Source organism: Rhinopithecus bieti, unplaced genomic scaffold (genome assembly GCF_001698545.2).
Source record: "Rhinopithecus bieti isolate Rb0 unplaced genomic scaffold, ASM169854v2 scaffold_6481, whole genome shotgun sequence".
NCBI lineage: Eukaryota > Metazoa > Chordata > Mammalia > Primates > Cercopithecidae > Rhinopithecus > Rhinopithecus bieti.
Genome location: NW_016805314.1, coordinates 3,542,580 through 3,565,193, shown reverse-complemented (window position 1 = coordinate 3,565,193; position 22,614 = coordinate 3,542,580). Strand labels below are relative to the sequence as shown.

Genomic DNA, 22,614 nt, shown 5'->3' with positions numbered 1-22,614 from the left:
AATAGATAGAAGGCCATGGTGCTCTGTGCTTTGTAGAACAGTAAAGCAGAGAGTGGAGAGGATGGCTGGCAGTTGCTTTTTTATAGAACGTGGTCACTGATGGCCTTAATGAGGAGGTGACATTTGGGGACAGGCCCCAATGAGATGAGGAAGTGAGCTGTAGATATCTAGGGAAGGGGGTTCCAGGCAGAGGGAACAGTACGTGCTAAGTCTTGAGGCACAGGTGGGCCTGGCCTGTCAAAGAATCAGCTGTTGTGGCTGCAACAGAGGGAGCGAGGGAATAGAGGGGACGGGATGCTGCAGTACGACTTGGGTGATGTTAAGCCCCTAGGACAAGGCAACACAGCTGTGTGGAGAGTGAGGGCTGATTGCCCAGGAGGATCCATGGAGGAATCTGGCCAGGAGATGCTGGTTGTGGGCTCCGATTAGGATTCCAGGTTGCCCTTTTCCCAAGATGGAAATTTAAAGCAGTGTCTAGGACATGATCATCTTTGCATCTGAAAAGATCTCGTCAGTCTCTGTAATCCAGATTTCTCATCTGTAAAATGAAACGGTGCCTCCAGACCTTATCAGATATTGTCACGGTCAAATGACATGTTTGATAAGGGCCGTTTGAAGTTAGGGTGCACAATAGCAATGCAAGCCGCTATCACAATGATTAGGCCTCTCTGGAGTGTTGAGTGGATTTCCATTTCTTCAGGCGAGCATCAGACAGCATTCTTAGAACTTGAAGAACACTCTCCTCATAGATTACCTCACTTGATCCTCACAGCCCATCCAGAGTGGTTGAAATTATTATTATTCCTATTCAACAGACTGGGAAATGGAGGCTCAGAGACTAGCGGGATGAATATACACAGTCAGCAAGTGCTGGCCTTCAACAGAAACCTTCTGATACAAATTCACTTCCAAAGAAGAGGATGGTGCTGTCTGTGGAGGTCGGATCTGTGGAGGTCGGATCTGTGGAGGTCGGATCTGTGGAGGTCGGGGTATAGATTCAAAGCTGAATCAGATCTAAGCAGAAATGGATTTGTCGAGAGCCACTACTGTTATGGTCACACACACAGTCCTGGAAATAATGCAGCATTATAGACTGCACAGATTAATACACAATAAAAATTGCTGAAAATACTCTAGGCAGATGCTAGCTATAACACAGAAAACTTAGGAAAATCAGGCAAAATCATATCATACCAGCTGATGGCAATTAAGTACAGATGACAAAAGAATGACATTAACACAGCTAAGATTTGAGAGCCTCACTGCAACTGTGATGGGGACCTGAGAAGGACTGGGGTGCATGGTGGGGAGGAATTCAGTGGTGGTGCTTCCACCCACCAGGAAAAGACCCCCATTTCCAACCCCTTCGTGAACAGCTCTTGAGAAGACAGAAGATCTATGACAAAGTGCCAACTGGTTCCAAGGGATTTCACCCTGAAACTGCTCCAACACCTTCAAGGAGTTCCGAGGGTTCTTTGAAAACTGCACGTCCCCAAGGCTCCTGCTTTGGGTCTGGAGTGTCAGAGGGCTGGGGAATTCTGCCAGTGTCTAGCACTTTGCAAACTTCCAGAAAGAGCTGGTCGCATATCAGGCTCAAATAGAGAAGTCTTGCATGGAGGCTGAGGGCTGCCTTCAAGTGACCTCTGTGGAAATGTCTTTCAAAAGACATTTCAGCCTCCATGCAAGACTCTCCTCTATTTGAGCCGGATATGTGACCAGCTCTTTCTGGAAGTTTGCAAAGAAAGGAGTTCTGCAGCCTTTATGATTTCTTCCTCCGCCAAACATTCTCTGCTGAAATGGAGACTCATTTATCCCTCTTGTTAATTCTTCATTTCCTGTCCTGGCTTCAGTAGTTCTCGGAAAACTCATTGATGCTGAGTTCGCATGTTTGTGGGAAACAGAGGTGAGACCAGAGTCAGGGTGAAGAGGAGGAGAAAGAGGAATAGGGAAGGGGACCGGCCGCCATCCACCCAGCTTCCTGTAACAGCAGTCCCAAGTCCACCGCAGGGGGGGTGGCGTCCCTGGTGCGCTTTTATCGGCATTCTCATGCAGTATTCTCCGCCTGCTTTGTCTTTGCGTTGCATTTTATCAATACCACCAGCGGATCCTGCTGTCCCTTTCTGTGGGTTTATTAATATTGCCCTCTGATCTATGGGTAGCTGCCACACTTTGTATTCCAGCCCCATCCTGGCTTCTCCAAACTCAGACACCATATTTAATTAGATTTTCTCCCTGGCTCAGGCAAACAGAAATTGAACTCCCAGTATATCTCTATTGCTCCAGAGCTCACGCCTGACAGAAGGAGACAGCTCTCTTTCCCTCTCTGGCTTTCTCTGCCTCATTCCTTCCATCTCCACCTCTGACATTAATATTCCAAGACAAGCCCACTTCTAAGTTCAATCTTTGCCCCCAAACACTGAAATACACCCCTGTGTTACTCACTAAATAAGTCATGTGTGGGAGGATTCCGATGCTAAAACTTTTTTGCTCTTCCTCCAGACTTTGGGCTGGACCTGCCTGTGGGCGAGTGGTGTGGAGAGTAGGGGAGGTGGCAGTGCGGTGCAGGGTGTCTCCAACTAGAGGCCAAGGGTGAGGGGCCTGAGAATACGGAGACACATTAAATGCTCTTTCAAGATGACAACGCCATCCTTGGAGTACTTTGTCGGAGGAGTTTTAAGGAAAAAACACCTTTCGGTGTTACAGCTCTTCCATCTTTTTGGTGTTTGGGAGGAATTGGTCTTCGTTAAAGTTATGAAAAACAACTTCTAATTTCACTTTCTGTCAACTAAATGTGAGAGGAGAGCGCAGGGTTAAGAGGAGACCTGGAGGATGCAGGAAGGAGGGTTGGCTCCTGTGCCCGGGGAAGTCCTGCCGGCAGGAGGGGCAGGCCCTTACCCCTCACCAGCACTGGGGCCTGGCCACAGAGCTGTGGGCAAAGGGGTCTTCAGGAAACTTTATTTGTTTTAAAGCTACTTTGTATCCCTTCTAGAAATTCACTTAATGTATTTGAGACTCAGATTCCTTACTGGTTAAATGGGGATAATGACAGCTGCTCTGAGGCCCGTTCCACAGAGGTGACCCTTGACAAAATCTGTGTGCATGACTGTGTCCCATAAACCGTGACCCTCCTCGTTAGGATTGGGCTTTCCTGTTCTCCACTAAATCTTCATTTGTGATTACTATTGGGCAATATAAAAGAGAGGACAATAAATAATTATTTGACTTTAAAATGATTTTTTAATGTTCTTTATCCAGGAAATTTGCAATTATAATTAGCTTACCTAGTCTGAGCACTTAAACAGACGGATACCAGAGGAGATTTAGGGTGACAAAAATTTTAAATAAAATAGGAAGGAAGGAGGGAAAGAAGGAAGGAAGAAGGAAGGAGGGAAGGAAGGAAGGAAGGAAGGAAGGAAACACAAATAGGCAAACAGCAGAAAGAGTGGTTAACCCAGATTCCCTGGGCAATGTTTGAAATGGCTTCATACCAAGAAATAAAAATATGCACATTTACTTTAAAGCATAGTGAATATTTGAGATATTTACATGTGAAGAGTGCTGAGCCCTCCTTAGAAGGCAGATGGGTCTGCATGCTTCTTCCACCACTTTCAGGGCAGCAAGGAATGGCCTCCCCCAGACCCTGGGGCCATCCTTGTGCCCAGCCATAGGCACCGCCTTCCAGAGCAGCTCCTGGTGGTTGTTGGGGAGGGGGCGCCTTTCTGTCCTGGTGGTCAAGGACAGTGCAGTGAGGGCACGTGAGGGGGCAGAGAGAAAACTCAGCACCAGGCTCTTCCACTGAGCAGATGGAGGGCATGTGGACGTGGCAATGGGTTGGCATGAAGGGCTTTGGAGTTGGCCAGATATGCGTTGCCCTTCTGGCTGTGCTGCCTAGCAGCGTGACCTTGGGCAGGTTGTACATCACTCTGAGCCTCAGCTTTGTCATGTGCATCAAAGGGAAGACGCTGCTTGCTGTGAGGGGCCGTAGGATGCAGTGGAGCCGTGCAGTTGGTGGAGGGAGGATGTCCTCCCACCCTGGGGCCTCTGCTCCGTGAGTGCCTTTTATCTTTCCTCTCTCTCTGAGAAGTGCCCAGTGACCCTCGTTGGCAGGGCTGGGAGGACAGTTTGCGTGGATGCTTAGATCCGATTTTCAGGGAGCCAGGTTTGCATTCTGACTCTGTGACATGACGCCCTGGGGACCCTGGGGTAAGTGGGAACAAGAGAGGGTGAAGCTTTTGATTGCACAAGGCAGACACGAAGGTCCTCAGAGATGCCCTTGGCACAGGGGCTTCCTTCTCGTGAGCACACCATCACTCTCTCATTTCCTCGGATAAAAAGCTCACCTGTAGTCCACAGATGCCTCACAATCAAGGGCAGGCAATTCTGGTCATTGGGAGGCATTGTCTGGAGGCCTGTCCACTCAGCCCTGGGCCCACACCACTGCTGCACCCCTGAGGAGGGGCAAGTTTGAAAGCCACACTTCTGGATTGGATCTCCCTTCTTCAGGGGAGTCCCCTGACCTGTTCTGGCCATAGGCTGGTTAATGGCAGGGCTGATTCTAGAACTGAATGCTGATCCAGGGCTTATCTTGTGACACCATGATGCCCCTTGACAGAGGAGCTCTTGCTATCCCCAACTTTGATTCAGTCACTGCATATCCAGTTGTCCCTCGGTATCTGAGGAGGATTGGTTCCAGGATCCCCCTTGGATACCAAAATCCACAGATGCTCAAGTCTCTGATATAAAATGTGATAGTATTTGCAGATTACCTATGTACATCCTCCTATATACTTTAAATCATCTCTAGATTACTTATAATACTCAGTGCAATGCAAATACTATGGAAATAGTTATACTGTATTTTAGGATTTGTATTATTTTTACTGTTATATTGTTATTTTTTAAAAACGTTTTTGATTCACAGTTAATTGAATCTGCAGATGTGAAACCTACAGATTCGGAGGGCCGCCTCTATTAGGTAAAGTAACACTGTCTGCTCTGAAATTTTGGTGACTTAGTAGCGTGGACGTTTCTTTCTTGCCCGTGTAACAGTTTGATGTGGCATTTCTGATCGGCAGGTGCGGTTCCATCCCATGATGACTCAGGTGCTTATGATTGTTCATTGCGTGGTCGCGTGAGCTCCTAGGGGCTTGCTGCCTCTTTCTCTAGATGGTGGGAGGAGAAAGAGATCTGAGGGACTGCAGACACCTCTTAGAAGGCTTGACCTGGAAGAGGCACCCATCATTGTGACTCAGGCTCCATTGGCGAGCGCTATCCTGTGAGGTTTCACTACAAGGAAGGACAGTCTTGGTGCCCAGAAAGGAGCAAAACAGAAAGCTGGGTGCTGGGGCACAGCTAGGAAACTCTACTGCTGGCCACCCTCCAGGTGGCCACATATCTGTGTTGCTCTCTGTCCTATGCAGAACACGCTCACACACCCTGGCCTCAAAGCAGCAGTCTTTCCCCTCAAGTCTCATGTAGCTTCTCAAGGTCTGGCGAGCTGCGAGCTAGCAAGGCAATTTATTTGCCCTCAAGATACAACTGGGATGCAAGGACGAGAAAGCTGGCCAGTGTCCATGGGTGACATGCCACATCCATGGATGCGATGGAGTTTTGCTGGCGGGCAATGTGAGGAGCTCTACCCTGGCAGTGGGGATGCTGCACGGTGAGACCTGCCTCTGCTTGCTGTGAGAGATGTCCTTGCCCATTGTCCTTCAGAGTCCCTGCCTACCTTCTAGGAGGCACTTCCTTGTCCACCCACTCCGTGGTCACATCTGACACCACGGGGGCATCTGGGCATGTGTCTGCTTCTGATTAGTGGGCACTTTTTGCTCACAGGATCTTAGAGACCAGCAAACAGTTTCTTTGGTATTCAATTCCCTCAAAAACTTGGTAGCTTTCTCAACTATTTGCTTCCAGTCAGTTCCAAATACTAGTATCAGCAGCTAAAGTTCTTTCCAAGATCTCATCCTCGAGTGTACTTAAATTCTTTCCTGCCCCAAGCCGTCCTCCCTCACAGTTTAATGAGACATCAGAAACACTAGGCTTGGAAGGTTTTGAGTTTGCTAGGCTGCCATAACAAAGTACCACAGATTGGCTGGCTTAAACAAAAGAAATGAACTGTGTCTCAGTCCTGGGGACTAGAAGCCTAAGATCAAGGTGCCAGCAGGGGTGCTCCTGCCCAGGGCCGAGGGCCGGGAGGGAGACGCTGCTCCATGCCTCTCTCCTAGCTTCTGCTGGTTTGCTGGCAATCTTTGGTGTTCCTTGGCTTCTCTGTGTCACCCCAGCCTCTTCTTTCATCTTCGTGCCACGTTCTCCTTGTGTGTCTGCCTCTTTGTCCAAATCTCTCCTTTTTGTAAGGACTCCGGTCATACTGGATAGGGGCCCATTCCACTCCAGTATGACCGCATCTGTACAATTGCATCCGTGATGACCCTATTTCCGAATAAGGTCACATTCCGAGATACTGGGGATCAGAACTTCAGTGTACGATGACTTAGGGGACACTGTTCACCCCATCGTGGAAGAGAAGGAAGGGTCTTTAATTCGATCTTTGTTACAGGGCTGGGACCCTCTGCTTAACTGAGAGTTATCAATGGGCCTTTGTTCCCAAAGCCCCTTTTATCTCTCTTCCAGCTCCTCAGTGCCCACATTTCTGAACTCTCTTCAAATATTCTTCCTAGAAGGAAAACCCATCCCCATTAGAAGGAAAGGAAAGGGACATATGGTAAACGCCTACTGTGTGCCAGCCTCTGTCACATATCTTGTATCTCTTTTCTCATTTGGGGATTCTGTGAAATGAGGATGGATCATCCAGGCCTGGGAGGAGAGAACTTTTCTGGGAACAACCTCTACACCCTGTGCCCACTCCCTAACCCTTTCAAGCCTTTGTTCTGATGTCAGCTTCTAGGCGAGGCTTCCCTGAACACTCCATTTAAAATGAGACTGCTCTGCATTTCTCGTCTCCCCTTTCCCTTGCCCCCACAGCATTCATCCTCACCACCTTCCAACAGAGCGTGCGATTTCCTAAGTTTTGAGTTCATCGTCTGTCTCTCAGCACTGCTGGGCTTCACAAAGACAGCAGAGAGTTTGCCTGCTCTGTTTGCTGAAGTGTTCAGAGCTGTGCCATGCAGGAAACTCAGGGCGTATTCAGTAGAGCGCTGTTGGGAGAATGGATTGGAGGTGTCTGGATCTTCCCTGCAAGACTGAGGCTAAAGGCAAGCAGCGGGGCTGTAGGAGCTGCAGTGAAGCAGATGGGCTTGGCGCCCCCGGGGCTGGTTGGAGTCCCCGCCGGATGCTCTACCAACTGGGTAGCCTGGGAAAAGGCAGTTTATCTTTCTGTTCTTTAGTTTCCTCCTTGGAAAATGGGGCAATAACAGTACATCTCTCCCAGGGCTGTTGTGAGGATTAACAAGTAGCGTGCATGAAGGAACACTTGGCAGGGGCTGGGCATGCTGGAAGTGTTCAGTAAACGTGGTTTCTACTTGTTAAAGCCGTTATTAATCACACCAATTTTCACAAAAGAAAACCTCTCTGCTTTTTCCTGTGTCTTTTCACTGTTGATATATTTTGAACTTGACCCCTTATCTCAGAGGTCATGAAATGGTACCTCCGTAGGTAAGAAAGCACAGGATGGCTCTTGCTGTAAAACACTTCATTTTATTCCACTTCTTTCCTACCAGTTTCCTTGGACAGTCACAGAGGGGCGCGTGTGCAGCCGAGAGGACGCTGGACTCCAGGCAGCAGGTTCTGTCGACCCCACCTGGCTGGATCACCTCAACCTGTGAGTCTTATGGCCTCGGCCTGTTTATTCGTGAAATAACAGGATTTCTTTCTCAGTAGAATATTTGAAGAGAGTTCCAAAATTTGGGTCATTGAAGGGTTGGAATAGAGATGAAGCCGGAAGGGACTTGGAGGAACAAAGGCCCATTGATAATTTTCAGTTCAACGAAGGGACCCCAGTGATGTGTAAGGCGCCTTCAGTTCTCACTTCCCCTGATACTGCCGTCTATGGGTCAGTCTGGAATATTCCTTCACAGTCGCCGTTGCCGCAGTCTCTAGATTGCCTGTGCTGCTAAGCTTGCCACATCCACTCAGCTTCTGATGCCATTTAGGCTGGAAGTGCCTTTGGCCTTGTGAAAGTCTTTTCCTGAGCCATCTCTGACCCGCAGGATTAGCTTTGGTTCTCCAGCTTCACTGTGCAGTTCTCCTCCCGCAGGGACCTGGTGCCCAGCAGGCCTGCTCCTCCCCCATCCAGCAAGGCTGGAGCAGACAGGTGCAGCAAGACGAGGGGTGAGGGAATGGGAGCGCTGAGAGAGTGAAGTCACTAGCTAGTCCTACTGTCTCTGCATCTCTTTTCCAACAGGACCTCCTTCAGGGCCAGCAGAAATGGGACTAGATGGTTGCATTTTTGAGTGTGTGTTTTATTAATGAAGGGCGAGACAGCAGAGGAGACCGTAATGATATCATAGTATGTGTGATCTAATTATGCTAATCGATTTTTATGGCTCATCAGAGGCAATCCCGATGGTCTTGTGTCAGGAATTCCCCAGAGATCTGGATGGAGAGGCTGCTCCAAGACTTGGAGGGCTGTTGGGAGAACATCCCAAGACTGGACAGAGGTGGGAAGCTTCTGTGGTTCTGTCCCATCCAGTGGGTGGTGGAGGGTGGGAGGGGTGTTGCCCTGGGAACTGGGGAAAAACCTGCAAAGAGAATGGATCTGGGAGGGACCAGGAGTGGAGAGGTGGGGGCTGCCAGAGCTTGTGACTCCAGAAGGAGCAGCAGAGTCTCCCGGGTGGGTAGGCTGCTGAGTGAGTTGTGTGTGTGGCTCCTGGCCTGCTCTGGTGACAGAAACTGCAGCCTAACTGCATATCAGAGTCCTGTGAAACAGGGGCCTTGCCCTTGTACAGATTCATCCACCTGCTGCCTCCTGCTGCCCTCTGCTCTCTTCCCACCCATAGACGTTCAAGCACACTTTTCACCCCACAGATTCCCCTGCTTTAGCCTGAGTATTACCCAGTTCCTGAGCTGTCTCTGACCCGCAGGATTAGCTTTGCTTCTCCAGCTTCACTGTGCAGTTTTTCCCTGTGTCTTCAGTTCTTATCTCGCTTTCCTTCTGCCTAGTTCCCCTTCCTTCCCCCAGAACTGTGCCTATTTTCATGGCTGGTCTAGACTCCATTTGCAGGTGGGCAGGTAACATATTGTTATTGAAGGCATCCTGGGAACCCCAAGACACAAATAATCCTCCTTTCACCTCGTGCCTGCCTAAAATTCCACACGTCGTTTATTTATTTGTTTTGGCTTAAACTGCAAGTTCTTGTACAGAGCCCATCTTTCCGAGGCATGGTAGGGAGGGTGTGTGCGTGCTGTGCTATCACCCATCTGCTGGGGGAATCATTTCCGACCCTTTCTTGAGGGGAGTTCTTGAGAGTGGTGGGGAGAATGGTGGCCACATTGTCATATTTTGACCAGCACTGCCCAGAGCCATGTCTCCCATGGTCATGTGCAGGACACACCAGTGTATCCCCTCTGTCTTTGTGCAGCTGGGTTTGCCGACTCTGGGTTTAGGGCCTCTGGGCAGAGCACCAGCAGTCCCTGGCTGGCCTCTGGTCTTTCTGCTCTGCCAGAGGCCAAGCTTAGCAGGGAAGGGCTCTGAGGCAAACATGTGCTAACTGGGCAGCCCAGAGTGCCTCCTTAGGGCTGGTGGCCTGAGTCTCAGAGGTTTGGGTGCAGGGGAGTGAGGACAACAGGGGCAGAACCGTGGGTGTGGAGAAGGCAACCAGAGTCTGGCAGAAGCTAGTTTGTGAACACGAAGTGTATTCCTACTGGGGTCCTGGGCACTCTGCGTTGTTGAAGTGTGGGACTCAGAATTCATTGGCTAGAGCAGCCGCTGGCTGTATTAGTTTTCTATTGCTACCATAACAAATGATCACAAACTTAGGGCTTAAAAGGCAAATGTATCATCAGACAGTTCTGTAGGTTGGAAGTCCAGCTGAGCTACGGTCAAGGTGTCAGCAGGGCTGTGCTCCACTCCAGACTCACTTTCTGCATTCACTTGCCCTTTCCACCTTCTGGAGTTCCTTGACTCATGACCCCCTTCTTCTATCTTCAAAGCTGGCAACCTTGCATCTCTCAGGCCACATCTTCCTTTCTGACCACAGCCGGGGAGGGTTTCTCTTCTTTTAAGGACTCATGTCATTAGATAGAGCCCATCTGGACAGACCAGGAGAACTCAAAGTGCTTAACCTTACTTACAGCTGCAAAGTCCCTTTTGCCATGCTAGGTGACCTATGCACAGAGTCTGGGGGTTGGCACGTGGCCATCTCTGCTGGTACACTATTCCACGTACCATAGGTGACCTAAGCACAGAGTCTGGGAGTTGGCACATGGCCATCTCTGCTGGTACACTGTTCCGCGTACCACTGTAGTAGTACCTAGACAAGCCTGAGCAAGACCGTAGGAATGAGCTGCTGGGAAGCTGCTGAGAAGGCCTGGCTCTCACAGAGCAGGGACTCTGGGAAGGGGGCAGTTAGGGAAGAGACATAGCGTGACATTACTGTGGCTGGACTTTCAGCCTTGCTTTGGGCAGTGTGGAAGTGTGATGGCTAGATGCTCACAAACTCATTTCTTCTTCCCAGGGGCACAGCTGACGTAAGCCTTCCTTGTAGTTGTATGGGGCCACAGGACTGAGTTGTGGCCAGTGAAATGTGGGTTGAGGTAAGGCATGCTACTTCCAGGCACTGACGGTACGATCCTCCATACTGGCAGGATGCACAAGACCCAGGGGAGGCTGCTGAGTGCTGGTGATGGAGAATCAGCCAGACAGAAGATGTCTGTGTGGGAGCTGTGACCTTCCCACATGTGTGGGACCACAACATGAATAACAAGACTCTATAGCATTAAGGTGTTGAATGATGGGATTCTTAGCTACCGAAGTTAGTCTCCCCTGAATAATACAGACATTGATGCCAGAAGTGGGTGCTTTCATAATAAAAATGCCTGAAACGTGGGATATTGGCTTAATATTCAGGCTGTGGGTGGTGAGGAGACACATCCAGAAGGCTGGAAGGCTGGCAAGTCCTGTGTTGCTGTGGCAAAGTGGTAGAACTTCACAGCAATGATCTGGAAGGGAGACCATGTGCCTGAGATTTTAGCACTGGGGAAGTGTTTAGAAAATAGAACCTTAACAGTGTGTGTGTATTTATGTGTGGTGGGCTTCTATTGTCTGCCTTTGGCAAAGTGTCACAAGAAGAAGGAAGTTAGGAAAGAATGAGCTGATTTAAAAGAAATGTAAAAAAGGGAGTAAGAAGAATGCAACAGTGTGGTGCATCAAACATGTTCCAACCATTATTGCTGTGTAACAAATTACCCTAAAACTTAGTGCATAAGCCATTTCTTATGCTCCTGACATCTGTGCGTCAGGAATTCCAGCAGGACACAGCAGGGACATCTTGTCTCTGCTGCACAATGTTTGGGGCTCTGCTGGAAGACTTGAAGCTGGGGACTGGAATTATCAGAAGGCTGGTTCACTCGTGTGTCTTGCGGCTGATACTGGCTGTTGCCTGGAGACTCAGTGCCTGTCCACATATACTTCTTCCTTTGGTCTCCCCATGTGGGTTCATTTGAACTTCCTCACAGCATGGCAGCTGGGTGGCCAGGCAGAAGTTGTATCACTTTACCACCTGGCCTTAGCAGTCAGGCGGTGTCACCTCTGCCTCATGGCAGTTGTTGTTAGCAAGTCACTAAGGCCAGCCCATATGCAGAGCAAGGGGAGTCAGGCTCCACCTCATCATGGGCTGAGCGTCAAGGCTCTGGGAGAACACGTGACATTGGCAAGATTGCTATGGCCACGGCCAGTTTTGGGAAAATCCAGTCTACCACAGAGGGGTTGGAAAAGCTGCCTGCTTCCTTAACAGTAAGGAATGGGATAGAGAAACATTGCGACAGAGACCCATTAATGAGTTTCAATTGAAGAAAGTGATTTAGTCCTGTGGCAGAAAGTCAGATTGGGATGTAGCTGTCCCATTCAAGCCTACTGTCCACATGGTCTCAAGACAGTCGCTGAGAACAAGAGAGGTGGGAGGGTAAGGGAGGAAACAACGAAATCAAGCACATTTTATAATTATGTCTAGGAAAGAACCTTGAGAGTGTTTGCTTTGCAAATGGAGCTGTCTGGAAGCAAATGGATCAGACATGATTAAGTTTTTGAGTTCAAAAGGTCCAGTAGAGGACTGTAAGACCCTACAAGATAGGGGAGCCAGGGACGGAAGGAGCCCTGGTCTCTGAAGGACCCTCCTGATCCCCACACCCGTCCCCAGTCATCCCTACTGGTCCACAGTAGACTGGGATGCAAGCAAGAAATAAGCCTTTGGGGTTTCTGTAAGTAGCAGTTAGTCTACCCTGACTAATACAGGCTGTTTTCCTGGCATATCCTTTGAAGGAACAGTAAATAACATTTGTAAGTGAGTCCACTTCTCTAATGACCTGCGCACCAATTCCCTGCCTCTCCCACTCCCGCCAGCCATGGCTGATTACTTCAATGGTGCACAGATGACATAAACCAAGCCAGTTGGATTATGGACCTTGGGCATTTGGAATTGGGAGTTTAGTAGGCTGGTGTTTTGCATTGAGGATGAGAGAAGCCCAGTGGAGCTGGTGGGCTGTGTGGCCGCTGCCTGCTGCTACACACAGAAGCAGGGGCCTGGGCTGCAGAGAGAGCACTGCTGAGCAGACACAGTGAGAGGACGCTGTGCCCTGGGGTGTCAGGGAGGTGTCCCGGTGCTAGCCTGTGTCCCAGCTGCTGTTTCTTGGGTTCTATGAGGTCCCTGATTCACATGATGAATTCCCTCTGGCCAAATCTAGTTTTAGTGCATTTCATTCATCATAAATAAGTGTTGATTGAGACACAAGCCACATAGAAGAGTGATCATGATATTTTGGGTGGAAAGAGAAGGTTACAAATGGATTGTACATTATGATTTTGAATTTGTGACAATAACTATTGTATAGATATATAAGAAACGTAGAGTAGACACCAACGTATAAACAAGGGTTATCTCAGGAGGTGGAGGAAAGTATAGGTAATTAATATTTAATTTTTCCTTTTTGCTGAGAATGTATATTGCTTATATTGCTATAATAATCAGAAAAAATCAGGTTTCTTTTATATTGTAGATTTGGGGGTACATGTGCAGGTATGTTACAAGGGTATATTGTGTGATGCTGATGTTTGGGGTACAACAGAACTGTTTGCACAGGTACTGAGCATAGTACCCAATAGGGAGTTTTTCAACTATTGCCTCTCTCCCGTCCCCTCCTCTAGTAGTTCCTAGTGTCTACTGTTTCCATCTTTCTGTCCATGAGTCCCCAGTGTCCAACTGCCACTTACAAGTGAGAACTTGTGCTATTTGGTTTTCTGTTTCTGCATTAACTCACTTAAGACAATGGCCTCCAGCTGCATCCATGTTGCTGCAAAGGACATGATTTCATTCTTTGTTATGGCTGCATAATATTCCATGGTGTATGTGTACCACATTTTCTCTATCCAATCCACCACTGATGGGTGCTTATATGGATTCTGTGTCTTTGCCGTTGTGGACAGTGTTGTGATGAACATAGGAGTCCATGTGTCTTTTTGGTAGAATGCTTATTGTTTTGTGGGGCGGGGAGTATATAACCAGTAATGTGATTGCTGGGTCAGAGGGTAATTCTAGGTTTAGTTCTCTGAGAAATCTCCAAACCACTTTCCACGGGGGCGGGACTAATTTGCGTTCCCACTAATAGTGTAGGAACGTTTCCTTTTCTCCACAGCTTTGTCAGCATCTGTTGTTTTTGACTTTTTAACAATAGCTATTCTGACTGGTGTGAGATGGTGTCTCACTGTGGTTTTCATTGCATTTTTCTGATGATCAGTGATGCTGAGCATTTTTTCATATGTTTGCTGCTTGTGTGTCTTTTTTTGAGAAGTGTCTGTTCATGTCCTTTGTCTACTTTTTAATGTTTTTTGCGCATTGAAAACCAGGTTTTTTTTGTTTTGTTTTGTTTTGTTTTTTTTGACGGAGTCTTGCTCTGTTGCCAGGCTGGAGTGCAGTGACATGATCTAGGCTCACTGCAACCTCAGCCTCCCAGGTTCAAGCGATTCTTCTGCCTCAGCCTCCTGAGTAGCTGGGACTACAGGCCTGTGCTACCACACCTGGCGAATTTTTGTATTTTTAGTAGAGACAGGGTTTCATTATATTGTCCAGGCTGGTCTCAAACTCCTGACCTTGTGATCTGCCAGCTTCGGCCTCCCAAATGAAAATCAGTTTTTAAACATATGACCTACCTGAAAAGGAAACTGAGGAACACAAAACAAATTGAAAAACAGTTGGCAGATTTCTGGTTGGCAGATTTCTGGTTGGCAGGCCTTCACTTGGGCGTGCCTCCCCTTATAGAGGGGGCTTTGGGTTTCCTATTCTGCACCAGCTGTGAGCCTCATTTAGTGGCCCTCTGTCCCTGTATTCTGCCACAGTTCAGCTGGGCTGCAGACCCTGGTTGTTAAGAAGGTAAAGACATTTGCCTTCTTAGGACTGGACCTCACTCCATCTGTGGCAACTTGGTCTCTTGGCTACTCACTGTGGTCACCAAAGGTCATTTTGGAAAATCCAGGAGACTTCCCGGGCTTTTGTCTTCTCCAGCTCTCCCCCTTCCCCGGCCTCTTCCCATTTCCCTTCTTCTTTTACACTGCCAGCTCTGAACCCTGGACGTGCTGCTGTCTGGCCTGACTGGCTCTGCTGAAGGAGAGCTGGCTAGCCCTTAGGGCTGGCTTTTCCCTTTGTGCCTTTTGAATTCTTTAGCTTTTGTTTCATCCTTGTCCTGTCTGGCTTGGATGCATCTTCTTCCCAGGAGCCAGCTGGCTTGGATTTGTCTGATCTCCCAAAGCAGAGATGACTGGCCCAGTTTGGCCCAGTGAACATCCCTCTCCTTCCTGTCTTCCTCTTAGAGGCATGATACTTCAGAGTGCTCAAAATCTCGTTGCAAAAGCAGCATAGTTCAAACTCACTGCAAAAGGAAGACCCAGGCCATGAGCCTCTCCTGGCCAGCTCCCCGAACTCCCCGCCAGGCTCCTCTCCTGAAAGGACACGGGTAGTCTCCCGGCTTCAAAGGATTTAGGATGTCTGCCAAAATGGAATTGTCCCAGCTCTGTGCAAAATGCTGCTAGTTGAAAACTCCTATTTTGAAAATGCTGATGAAATTTTCATTTTATTGTTTGTTTTAATTATCATCCTCTTATTGCCTTGCAGCAATGTTCTCTCCCCCCTGCAGGAATGTTAGTGCAAACACAGCTGCATCCTTGGGCTCCTGGAGAAGGGGCCTAGAAGGAGTGAAACAGACTGCAGGCAGGAAATGAGTATGACCCCAGCTGTCTGCACGGGCCCTGGGTTTGGGAGTGTCTCCATTGTGAGAATGCACCAGCAACAGGAGTAGGTCCCCCTGTGGGACACTGTCACTGACCAGTACTCTTGGGGCCTCCCTGTCCATTCTCAGAGATGACTGTCCTTGATGGGGAAGTAGAGATGTGCTTTCAGTCTTCTTTTTGGGAGACGGAAGATTTATTTAGGAAATCAGAAGTTGCTGCTAAGAAGGAATCCATAGTTGATAGTCACCGAAGCACACTTCGGAAATGACTCGGTTGCTTTAAATGATATCTGTGTTTACACCTGAAGCATCGTGAATTATTCATGAGGATGTTGCATCACTTGCCAGTCAGGATAAGCAAATATGGCTTTCCGGTTCTTGTAGCTGTATAGGTCCTAGTGACGCACTACCTCACCCGCGCAGGGCAGTCTTTTCAGATCTTCTGCCTATCACAGGGACTTTGTGGAGAACACAGCAGCTCTCCCAAAACACAAATGTCATTGATAATAGCAATTATGAGCCTAAAAACCTATAAACCAAAAGAAGTTCTTTTGGTTCCCACTCCTACCCCTATTCCCACCTCAGAGAACCAAGGCGCTAAGAAGTTAAGTGTTAGGTTTAACGTCACAAAATAGGAGAGTCTGGAGTAAAACTCAGGACTGGCTTCAAGGCTCATGTTCCATTTCTCTCACACAGGCCTGAGTCAACCAAAAAGCACAACAGAACTCAACACAACAAAACACTTGGTTGCTGCTTGAAGGCTACAGATAGCTTTCTAACCCTGCACTGTGGGAGGCGTTTCATCATCCAGTTTTTCAATTCGCCTTGGATTCACTCTTTTTAGATGCCCAGACTGTGACAATGTGAGGTGAGAGACCTCACTTAAGGGTGTACAAATCCTCCGAATATGTTGATACTTATTTTGATGTAATGGGATTTGGTGGGAGCTTTGCTAGGGAAATCCTGGGTTAGCGTGTACTGACGGCAGTCAGGGAGTTTATGTGACAGCTGGAAAAGATATTGCTTAACCATCAGTATCAAGAAGGATTAGGACAACACCTTGGATTTTGTCGTGAGTGGCTGCCCTGTGGAATTAGGGTTCAATGTTCGCCCTTACATTCATTAGGTCAGTCTCCTGTCCTTCTGACTCTCCTACTGCCAGTGCCCCGCCCATTCTGCTACTGCTGGGGAAGACACAATTACACATATACCGTTATATTTTCAGAGCACATAGGACTGTGTACTGAAGGCTTTCTTCTGCCTCTCTTTATGGATCCTTTGAAATTTCATGTCTCATCAGAGGATCGAATTCAGTGAATGCTTTACAATTAGGTTTTTATGGATAAGAGATGGGAGAAGTACCAGTATCTCCGTATCCCGTTGCAAATATCATTTATTAATCTGAGAAGGCAGAGGGATTTAGGGCTTTCTGAGTCAAACACTGAAAAGCTGAACATTTTCAGTCTTTAAAAGCTCAGGAACTGGGCCCACAGGCCAGCAGGATCACTTCCTTGCCGTGTAAATTCATGTTTTAGCTGAAGGTCCCTCTCAGTGCAGGAAGAGGCCTTTGTCAAAAGCAGGCTCAGTATGGCAGCTGTCCCAGGCCTGGCCCCATTTCCTTCCCCCCCAACTCCTCCTTTCTCGTGGTGGCTTTCTCGCTCTTTTTCTTGGTATGGGGCTGGGGTCTCTCGGGACTTATCAGGTGCACCCATTCACTGGGCTTCACTGTATGAGATGGGGCTCAGCTGGAGGCAGCAAGTGTAGGGGGAAGAAAGGGCTGATTGAATTTGCTTTGGGACCGGCTCCAAGTCCTGCAAGGCTTGCAAATGTTTAGGGGGTGATTTCCATATCACTCTAAAGTTGCTTGTCTTTCTCCCAAAGGGAAAGGCTGCTGCCAAAAGTGGAGGACTTAAAGCTGGAGGCCACCCCAAAGACGGGGAAATGAAGAAAACGCCGTCTCTGGAGCTCCCTGACGTGTGTGTGTGCGCGCGAGTGCACGTGTGCTGGTCTTTGGCTCCTTGTTAATTCCCTATAACAGATCACAGTGCCGAGGAGGAGCCAGGGCATCTCTAGGCACTCGACCAGCAGCAGGGGCACAGTGTGATGCCTGGAAGGGAATTCTTGGAAGAAAATGGAATGCTGTAAAGTGGGAATCTTGGGTACTATGGGATGACAGGTGGGGCGGGGTGGCCACGAGTTTGGAGTGACTGTCCATGAAACGAATCAGTTGAGGAAATTCAGCAGGAGGAGGCTGGATGGGTTTATTTACAGTTGGCTCTGCTGAAATCCCTTTAGGAAGTCACTTGCTGGCTTCGTCCCACACAGTTTCTAGGCTGTGGGTGGAGATCATGATCCTTTTGGAGCTCTCTGGTTCGTAATTCTGTGGAGGAGGAAGATACCAAGATGAATACGCTGCTGTCCCTGCCTGTGAAGAGCTTGCGGCTGAGTGAGGGAGACAGGTGCAAGGCTTGGGGAAACTGTGATATCTGCCATGTCTGACTTGGTGGGAGGAAGAACACATGACTTCTGAGGTCCTTTCTAATTCTGAGGTTCTGGGTCTTCACAAAGCCACGTCAGTGAAGTCATTCATTTATTTCTTTGATGATGTAGAAGTTACATGTTAAGTATCTTTAATAAGCCAGGCCCTGGGGCTATACTGAGAAAAAAGACTGACATTCCTCTACAGATATGGAACTGAGAATTTTAACAGGTTTTGAGGAGGTGGTTACAAGAGCATTTGGTATAAGGAAGGATCAATATACATGACACCACACTCAGACGGAGCCTCCTCGGGGCTGCTCTGGGACGGTTTCTTAGAGCAAGTGACGTTTAATTCGTACCTGATGACGACTGGCTGGGGGAAATGGGACAAGAAGGTCTTTCCTCAGTGACATCTTCAAGGAGCAGAGAGCAGGGTGGCCGGAGAGGGAAAAGCTGGGGAGAAAGTGAAGACAGATTTAGACAGGAAGGGAAACAGAAGCCGATTACATCTGGCTTTGCCCTGGATTATCTGTATCGTCAGAAAGGGGAAGTGATGAAAGCTTTGAGGAGGAAACCATGACTCCATCAGGTCAAAAGTCACTCTTCAGAGAGGTCTTTTCTGACTGCTTCCATTGAAATTGTGTTTCCCTGATTAAGCAATCTCGAAGTACATGGAGCTTTTCCTTCAGAACACTTTATCCGACTTACAATAAAAATCTTTTTCATGCTTTTTTTTTTAATGGCCATCTCTCCCCAACGCTAATGCAAGGATCTCTGCGGCTTTCCTGGCCGATCTCTGGCCTGTGCTCCTCCCACCGGCTGACCCCTTGTGGAGATGCAGTGATGATGGCTGAACATGAATTGGGTTGGTGGTGTTGAAGGATTCCTCTACCTGAGTTGGGAATAGCTCTTTCAGAAGACTAGGTGAGAGGGAAACGCAGGTTGAAACAGGTGGGAGGCAGCAGTGACAAATGGAAACATGTGGCAAAAATGGAGAAGCCCATAGCGGGTAGAAGCCACAGGATGTTGCTGTAGGGTGGACGAGAGGAAAGGGAGGGGGATGATGCCCAGGGATCTGGCTAGTGGATGAATAATGCTGCCATTTATTGAGAGAAGAGCTCTGGAAGAGGAGCCTCTAAGTGATTGGGGGGTGGAGAAGGTGAGTTCTGATCGGGGCCAGCTGCCCCCATGGCCAGCCTCAGGGTCACATTTGGCTTCTTTCATCTTGCACGCCAGCAGTGTCCTCACAAGCTCTAAAGCTGTCCTCCCCGCCCCCATCCTCTGTACGAGGCTACTTTTCCATCTGGCTTTCATATGTTCGTTGAGTTTGTTGTCCATGACAAGAATCCGATGTGAGCAATTATCTTTTTTTCAACTCTTCAGATGGTCACTCAAGAAGTAGTGTGGGAAAGACCACAGGAGACTGATTCAGCCTCACGTACATTCCTTATTTCCGTGCAGGCTCCTGTTCTAATTCCTGACCACTTAAATTAGGTTGATGGACGGGGTGGGGAGGTATGTGTTTTATCTAAACCTTTCTTGAAATCCTGTCCTGCCCACAAACCCCTAAAAGGGCTCCTTTTTTATTATATTTCCTCTCAGTCAAAGCAAATTGAATTAGAAGTAGGCATCTGACCCAAGGCCAACAAACCCCACGGACTTAGCAGGGTATAATCAGATACTCTCAGAAATTTGAGTGGAGACACGGAGATGTGGTCAGTATAAGTTCTTGAGTTGAAAAGCCAAATAGACCAGGGGCTAGGGTGCTTTGAGGGCCCATGAAAATATAAGACCCATGGTGGAGAGATGAAATAAGGTAATCAATTTATAGAAAGTAGACATTTGAGACCAACTGGAGGAAGGGAGAGAGGAGACCACTTTCCAGTTCTTATGGGGTCCAGCTATACTCCCTTTCCTGGGAGTGGAAGGACCTTATTCTTTTTCTCCTCACGTGTCAACTGCGACCTTTAGAGAATGAGAATTTTGCCACTGCTCCCTGTAGCAGCAAGCTCAGGACAAAGCTTCTACTTTTTGTCTTTACTTATTTATATTTTTTTAATTTTAAAAGAATTATGGAATGTTGCAGATGTACAGACAAATAAAGAGAATAATAGAGCGAATGTCTGTATTCTCATCAACTAGATTTACCAAATCTTAACGTTTTCCCTTTGCCTATATTTCACTGAAGTTCCATATACTTCTCCTCAATCACATTCTTTTCTTTCTCTTTCTTAGGGGTACCACTGCTCAAATCTGTTTCTTATTAAATATAATTTTCTGTGTTTAACATGCCCATTGATGTTATAAAGTATTATTTTTCTTGTCATTCAACTTTATATAATTGGTTTTATTCTGTAAAAATGCCACAACATTTGTTTTCACTCAACATTATATATTTTAGATTTGTCCATGTTATTGACTGTAGGTTTAACCTTTTCTCTTTCTTTCTTTCTCTTTCCTTCCTTCCTTCCTTCCTTCCTTCCTTCCTTCCTTCCTTCTTTCTTTCTTTCTTTCTTTCTTTCTTTCTTTCTTTCTTTCTTTCTTTCTTTCGAGATGGAGTCTCGCTCTGTTGCTCAGGCTGGAACGCAGTGGTACAATCTTGGCTCACTGCAACCTCCATCTCCCGGGTTCAAGCGATTTTCCTGCCTCAGCCTCCCGAGTGGCTGGGATTATAGGCACATACCACCACGCCCAGATAATTTTTTTGTACTTTTATTAGAGATGGGGTTTTACCATGTTGGCCAGGCTGGTCTTGAACTCCTGACCTCATGTGATCCTCCCACCTCGGCCTCCCAAAGTGTTGGGATTACAGACATGAGCCACCACGCCCGGCCAGTTTAACATTTTCATTTTCACTGCTGTGGCTTATTCTGTTTCATGAATATGTCACAATTTATCCATTCTTCTGTGGATGGTCTTTTGGATTGTTTTCTGATTTTTTCAATTACAGAAAGTGTTGCAGTAAATCTTCTCATGCATGCCTCCCAAGACACACATGGGGCTTCCCTAGGGAATGCACTTACAACTGCAGGTGCTAGATCTTAAGGCTGTGCACATCTTCAACACAGCTAGATTTGGCCAAATTCCTTTCCAAAGTGGTTGTTCTAATTTTGCCTAGCTGCACATTCCATTTGCTCCATATTCTCACCAACATTTGGTATCACCCGGCTTTTTAATCTTTGCCAAAGATGGATGTGAAATAGTGGATCACTGTTGCACATTGCATTTCTATGATTAATAGTGGAGTTGGCCATGTTCTCAGACATTTCCCATTTTTGCTTTTTTTCTTATGAATTGCCTCTTGATTCCAGTTGCCAATGTTTCCATGGGGTTCTTTTTTTCCTTTTGCTTCTTGAGTTGGGATTTTAATATATTCCGGATATAAATACTTTGTTAATTGTATGTCTTGCATATGCCTTTTTCTCGTATGTGGTTCTTCTCAATTTGTGTGCGACAACTTTTGATGTTCATAGGATTTCCATTGTAATGTGAAGACTTCTTTATGGCTTGTGTTTTTTGTGTCTGATGCAGTCCTTCCTTCCTTACCCTGAGGTCATCTAGTGTCTTGAATTTTTCTCTGAAGGTTTTTAAAGATTTGCTTTTGTATTTAGTTTTAAAATCCATATGGAATATGGGGTGAGGAGTATAATTTGTTTTTATCCCATACTTTACTGAGTGCCTTTTATAATCACTCTGTCATATACCAATTTTCATTATATTTTAGGTTCTGTCAGTGCTCCGTTTTGTTTTACCTATTTCTGCAGCAACACCACACTGTCTTAACTATTGCTTCATGATATCTTAATATTTGATTTAATAATTACTTTCACTTTGTACTTCTTCAAAAGTTTTAGTCAATTTTTGATTTTCTCTCTCTATTGTAGAATTAACTCATAATTCTTGAAGATCCATGCTTGCTTTTGATTGTATTATAAATTATATTTATAGATGAATCAATTTACAAAACTTAATAGATTAAATTGAGAATTGAGTTTCATAATATTATCTTCCCACCTGTGAAAATGACATACCTCTTTCATCTGTGTTTTCTTTAATATATTTCAATAAAATTTTATTATTTTAAGCAGAAATGTAATATGTATCTTTTGTTATTATTATTCCTCTACACCATTAACATTTTTGTACTCTTTCATTATCTTTAAGAATTATTAAATATTTTAAAAATATCCTTGCTGGTATATACAAACACAATTGATTTTTATAAATTCATTATATCTATGACAAACCTGTTGGACTTTCTTATTGGTTCTGATTCTTTTCTATTCATTAATTTTTTCTCAGGTTTTATTCTTTTTAGAAGTTTTCTTTGGGTGTTACCTTCTTTTTAATCTTCTTGATACTTAGGTATTTTTTCAATCTTCATTTTCTGGTGAATGCATTTTAAAGCTATACATTTACCTCTGAATACAACTTTAGCTTTGTCTTATAAGATTTAATACATTATGTTTTTGTTGTTCAATTCTAAATATTTTATTAGCAGTGACTTACTACATTCAAAAGATTATTAAAGAATGCACTGAAACTTCTAACATATGTATGTTTTGACTGTCTTGGTTTATCTCTTTATTGCTAGTTTTCATTTAATTACAATTTGTTAAAAATCTGTTTTATAAGATATTTATACTTTAAAATTTTCAGAAATGTTCTCTGTGCTAGTTCAAGTTCTATTTTTATGAAAGTTTCCTGTAAGCTCTTTGTTGGCACAGCACTCTATATTTG

General features: G+C 46.4%; 1 protein-coding gene across 3 annotated transcripts in view; it reads left to right on the top strand.

Annotated features, from left to right (window-relative positions):
* Window positions 1-22,614, top strand: part of LOC108529690 (uncharacterized) — a 178,030-nt gene that overhangs the window by 5,941 nt on the left and 149,475 nt on the right. The window contains exons 2-4 of one of the 3 annotated variants that reach the window (XR_001885623.1): window positions 7,680-7,780; window positions 8,513-8,618; window positions 17,275-20,100. Coding sequence is in view for 1 of the 3 variants with exons in the window: in XM_017872157.1 (XP_017727646.1) it covers window positions 7,680-7,780; window positions 8,513-8,618; window positions 17,275-17,367 (300 nt within the window). In the remaining 2 variants the exon portion in view is untranslated. Of the gene's footprint in view, window positions 1-7,679; window positions 7,781-8,512; window positions 8,619-17,274; window positions 20,101-22,614 lie in introns of those variants that run through there. The other 2 variants (XM_017872157.1, XR_001885622.1) reach the window with 2 other exon arrangements.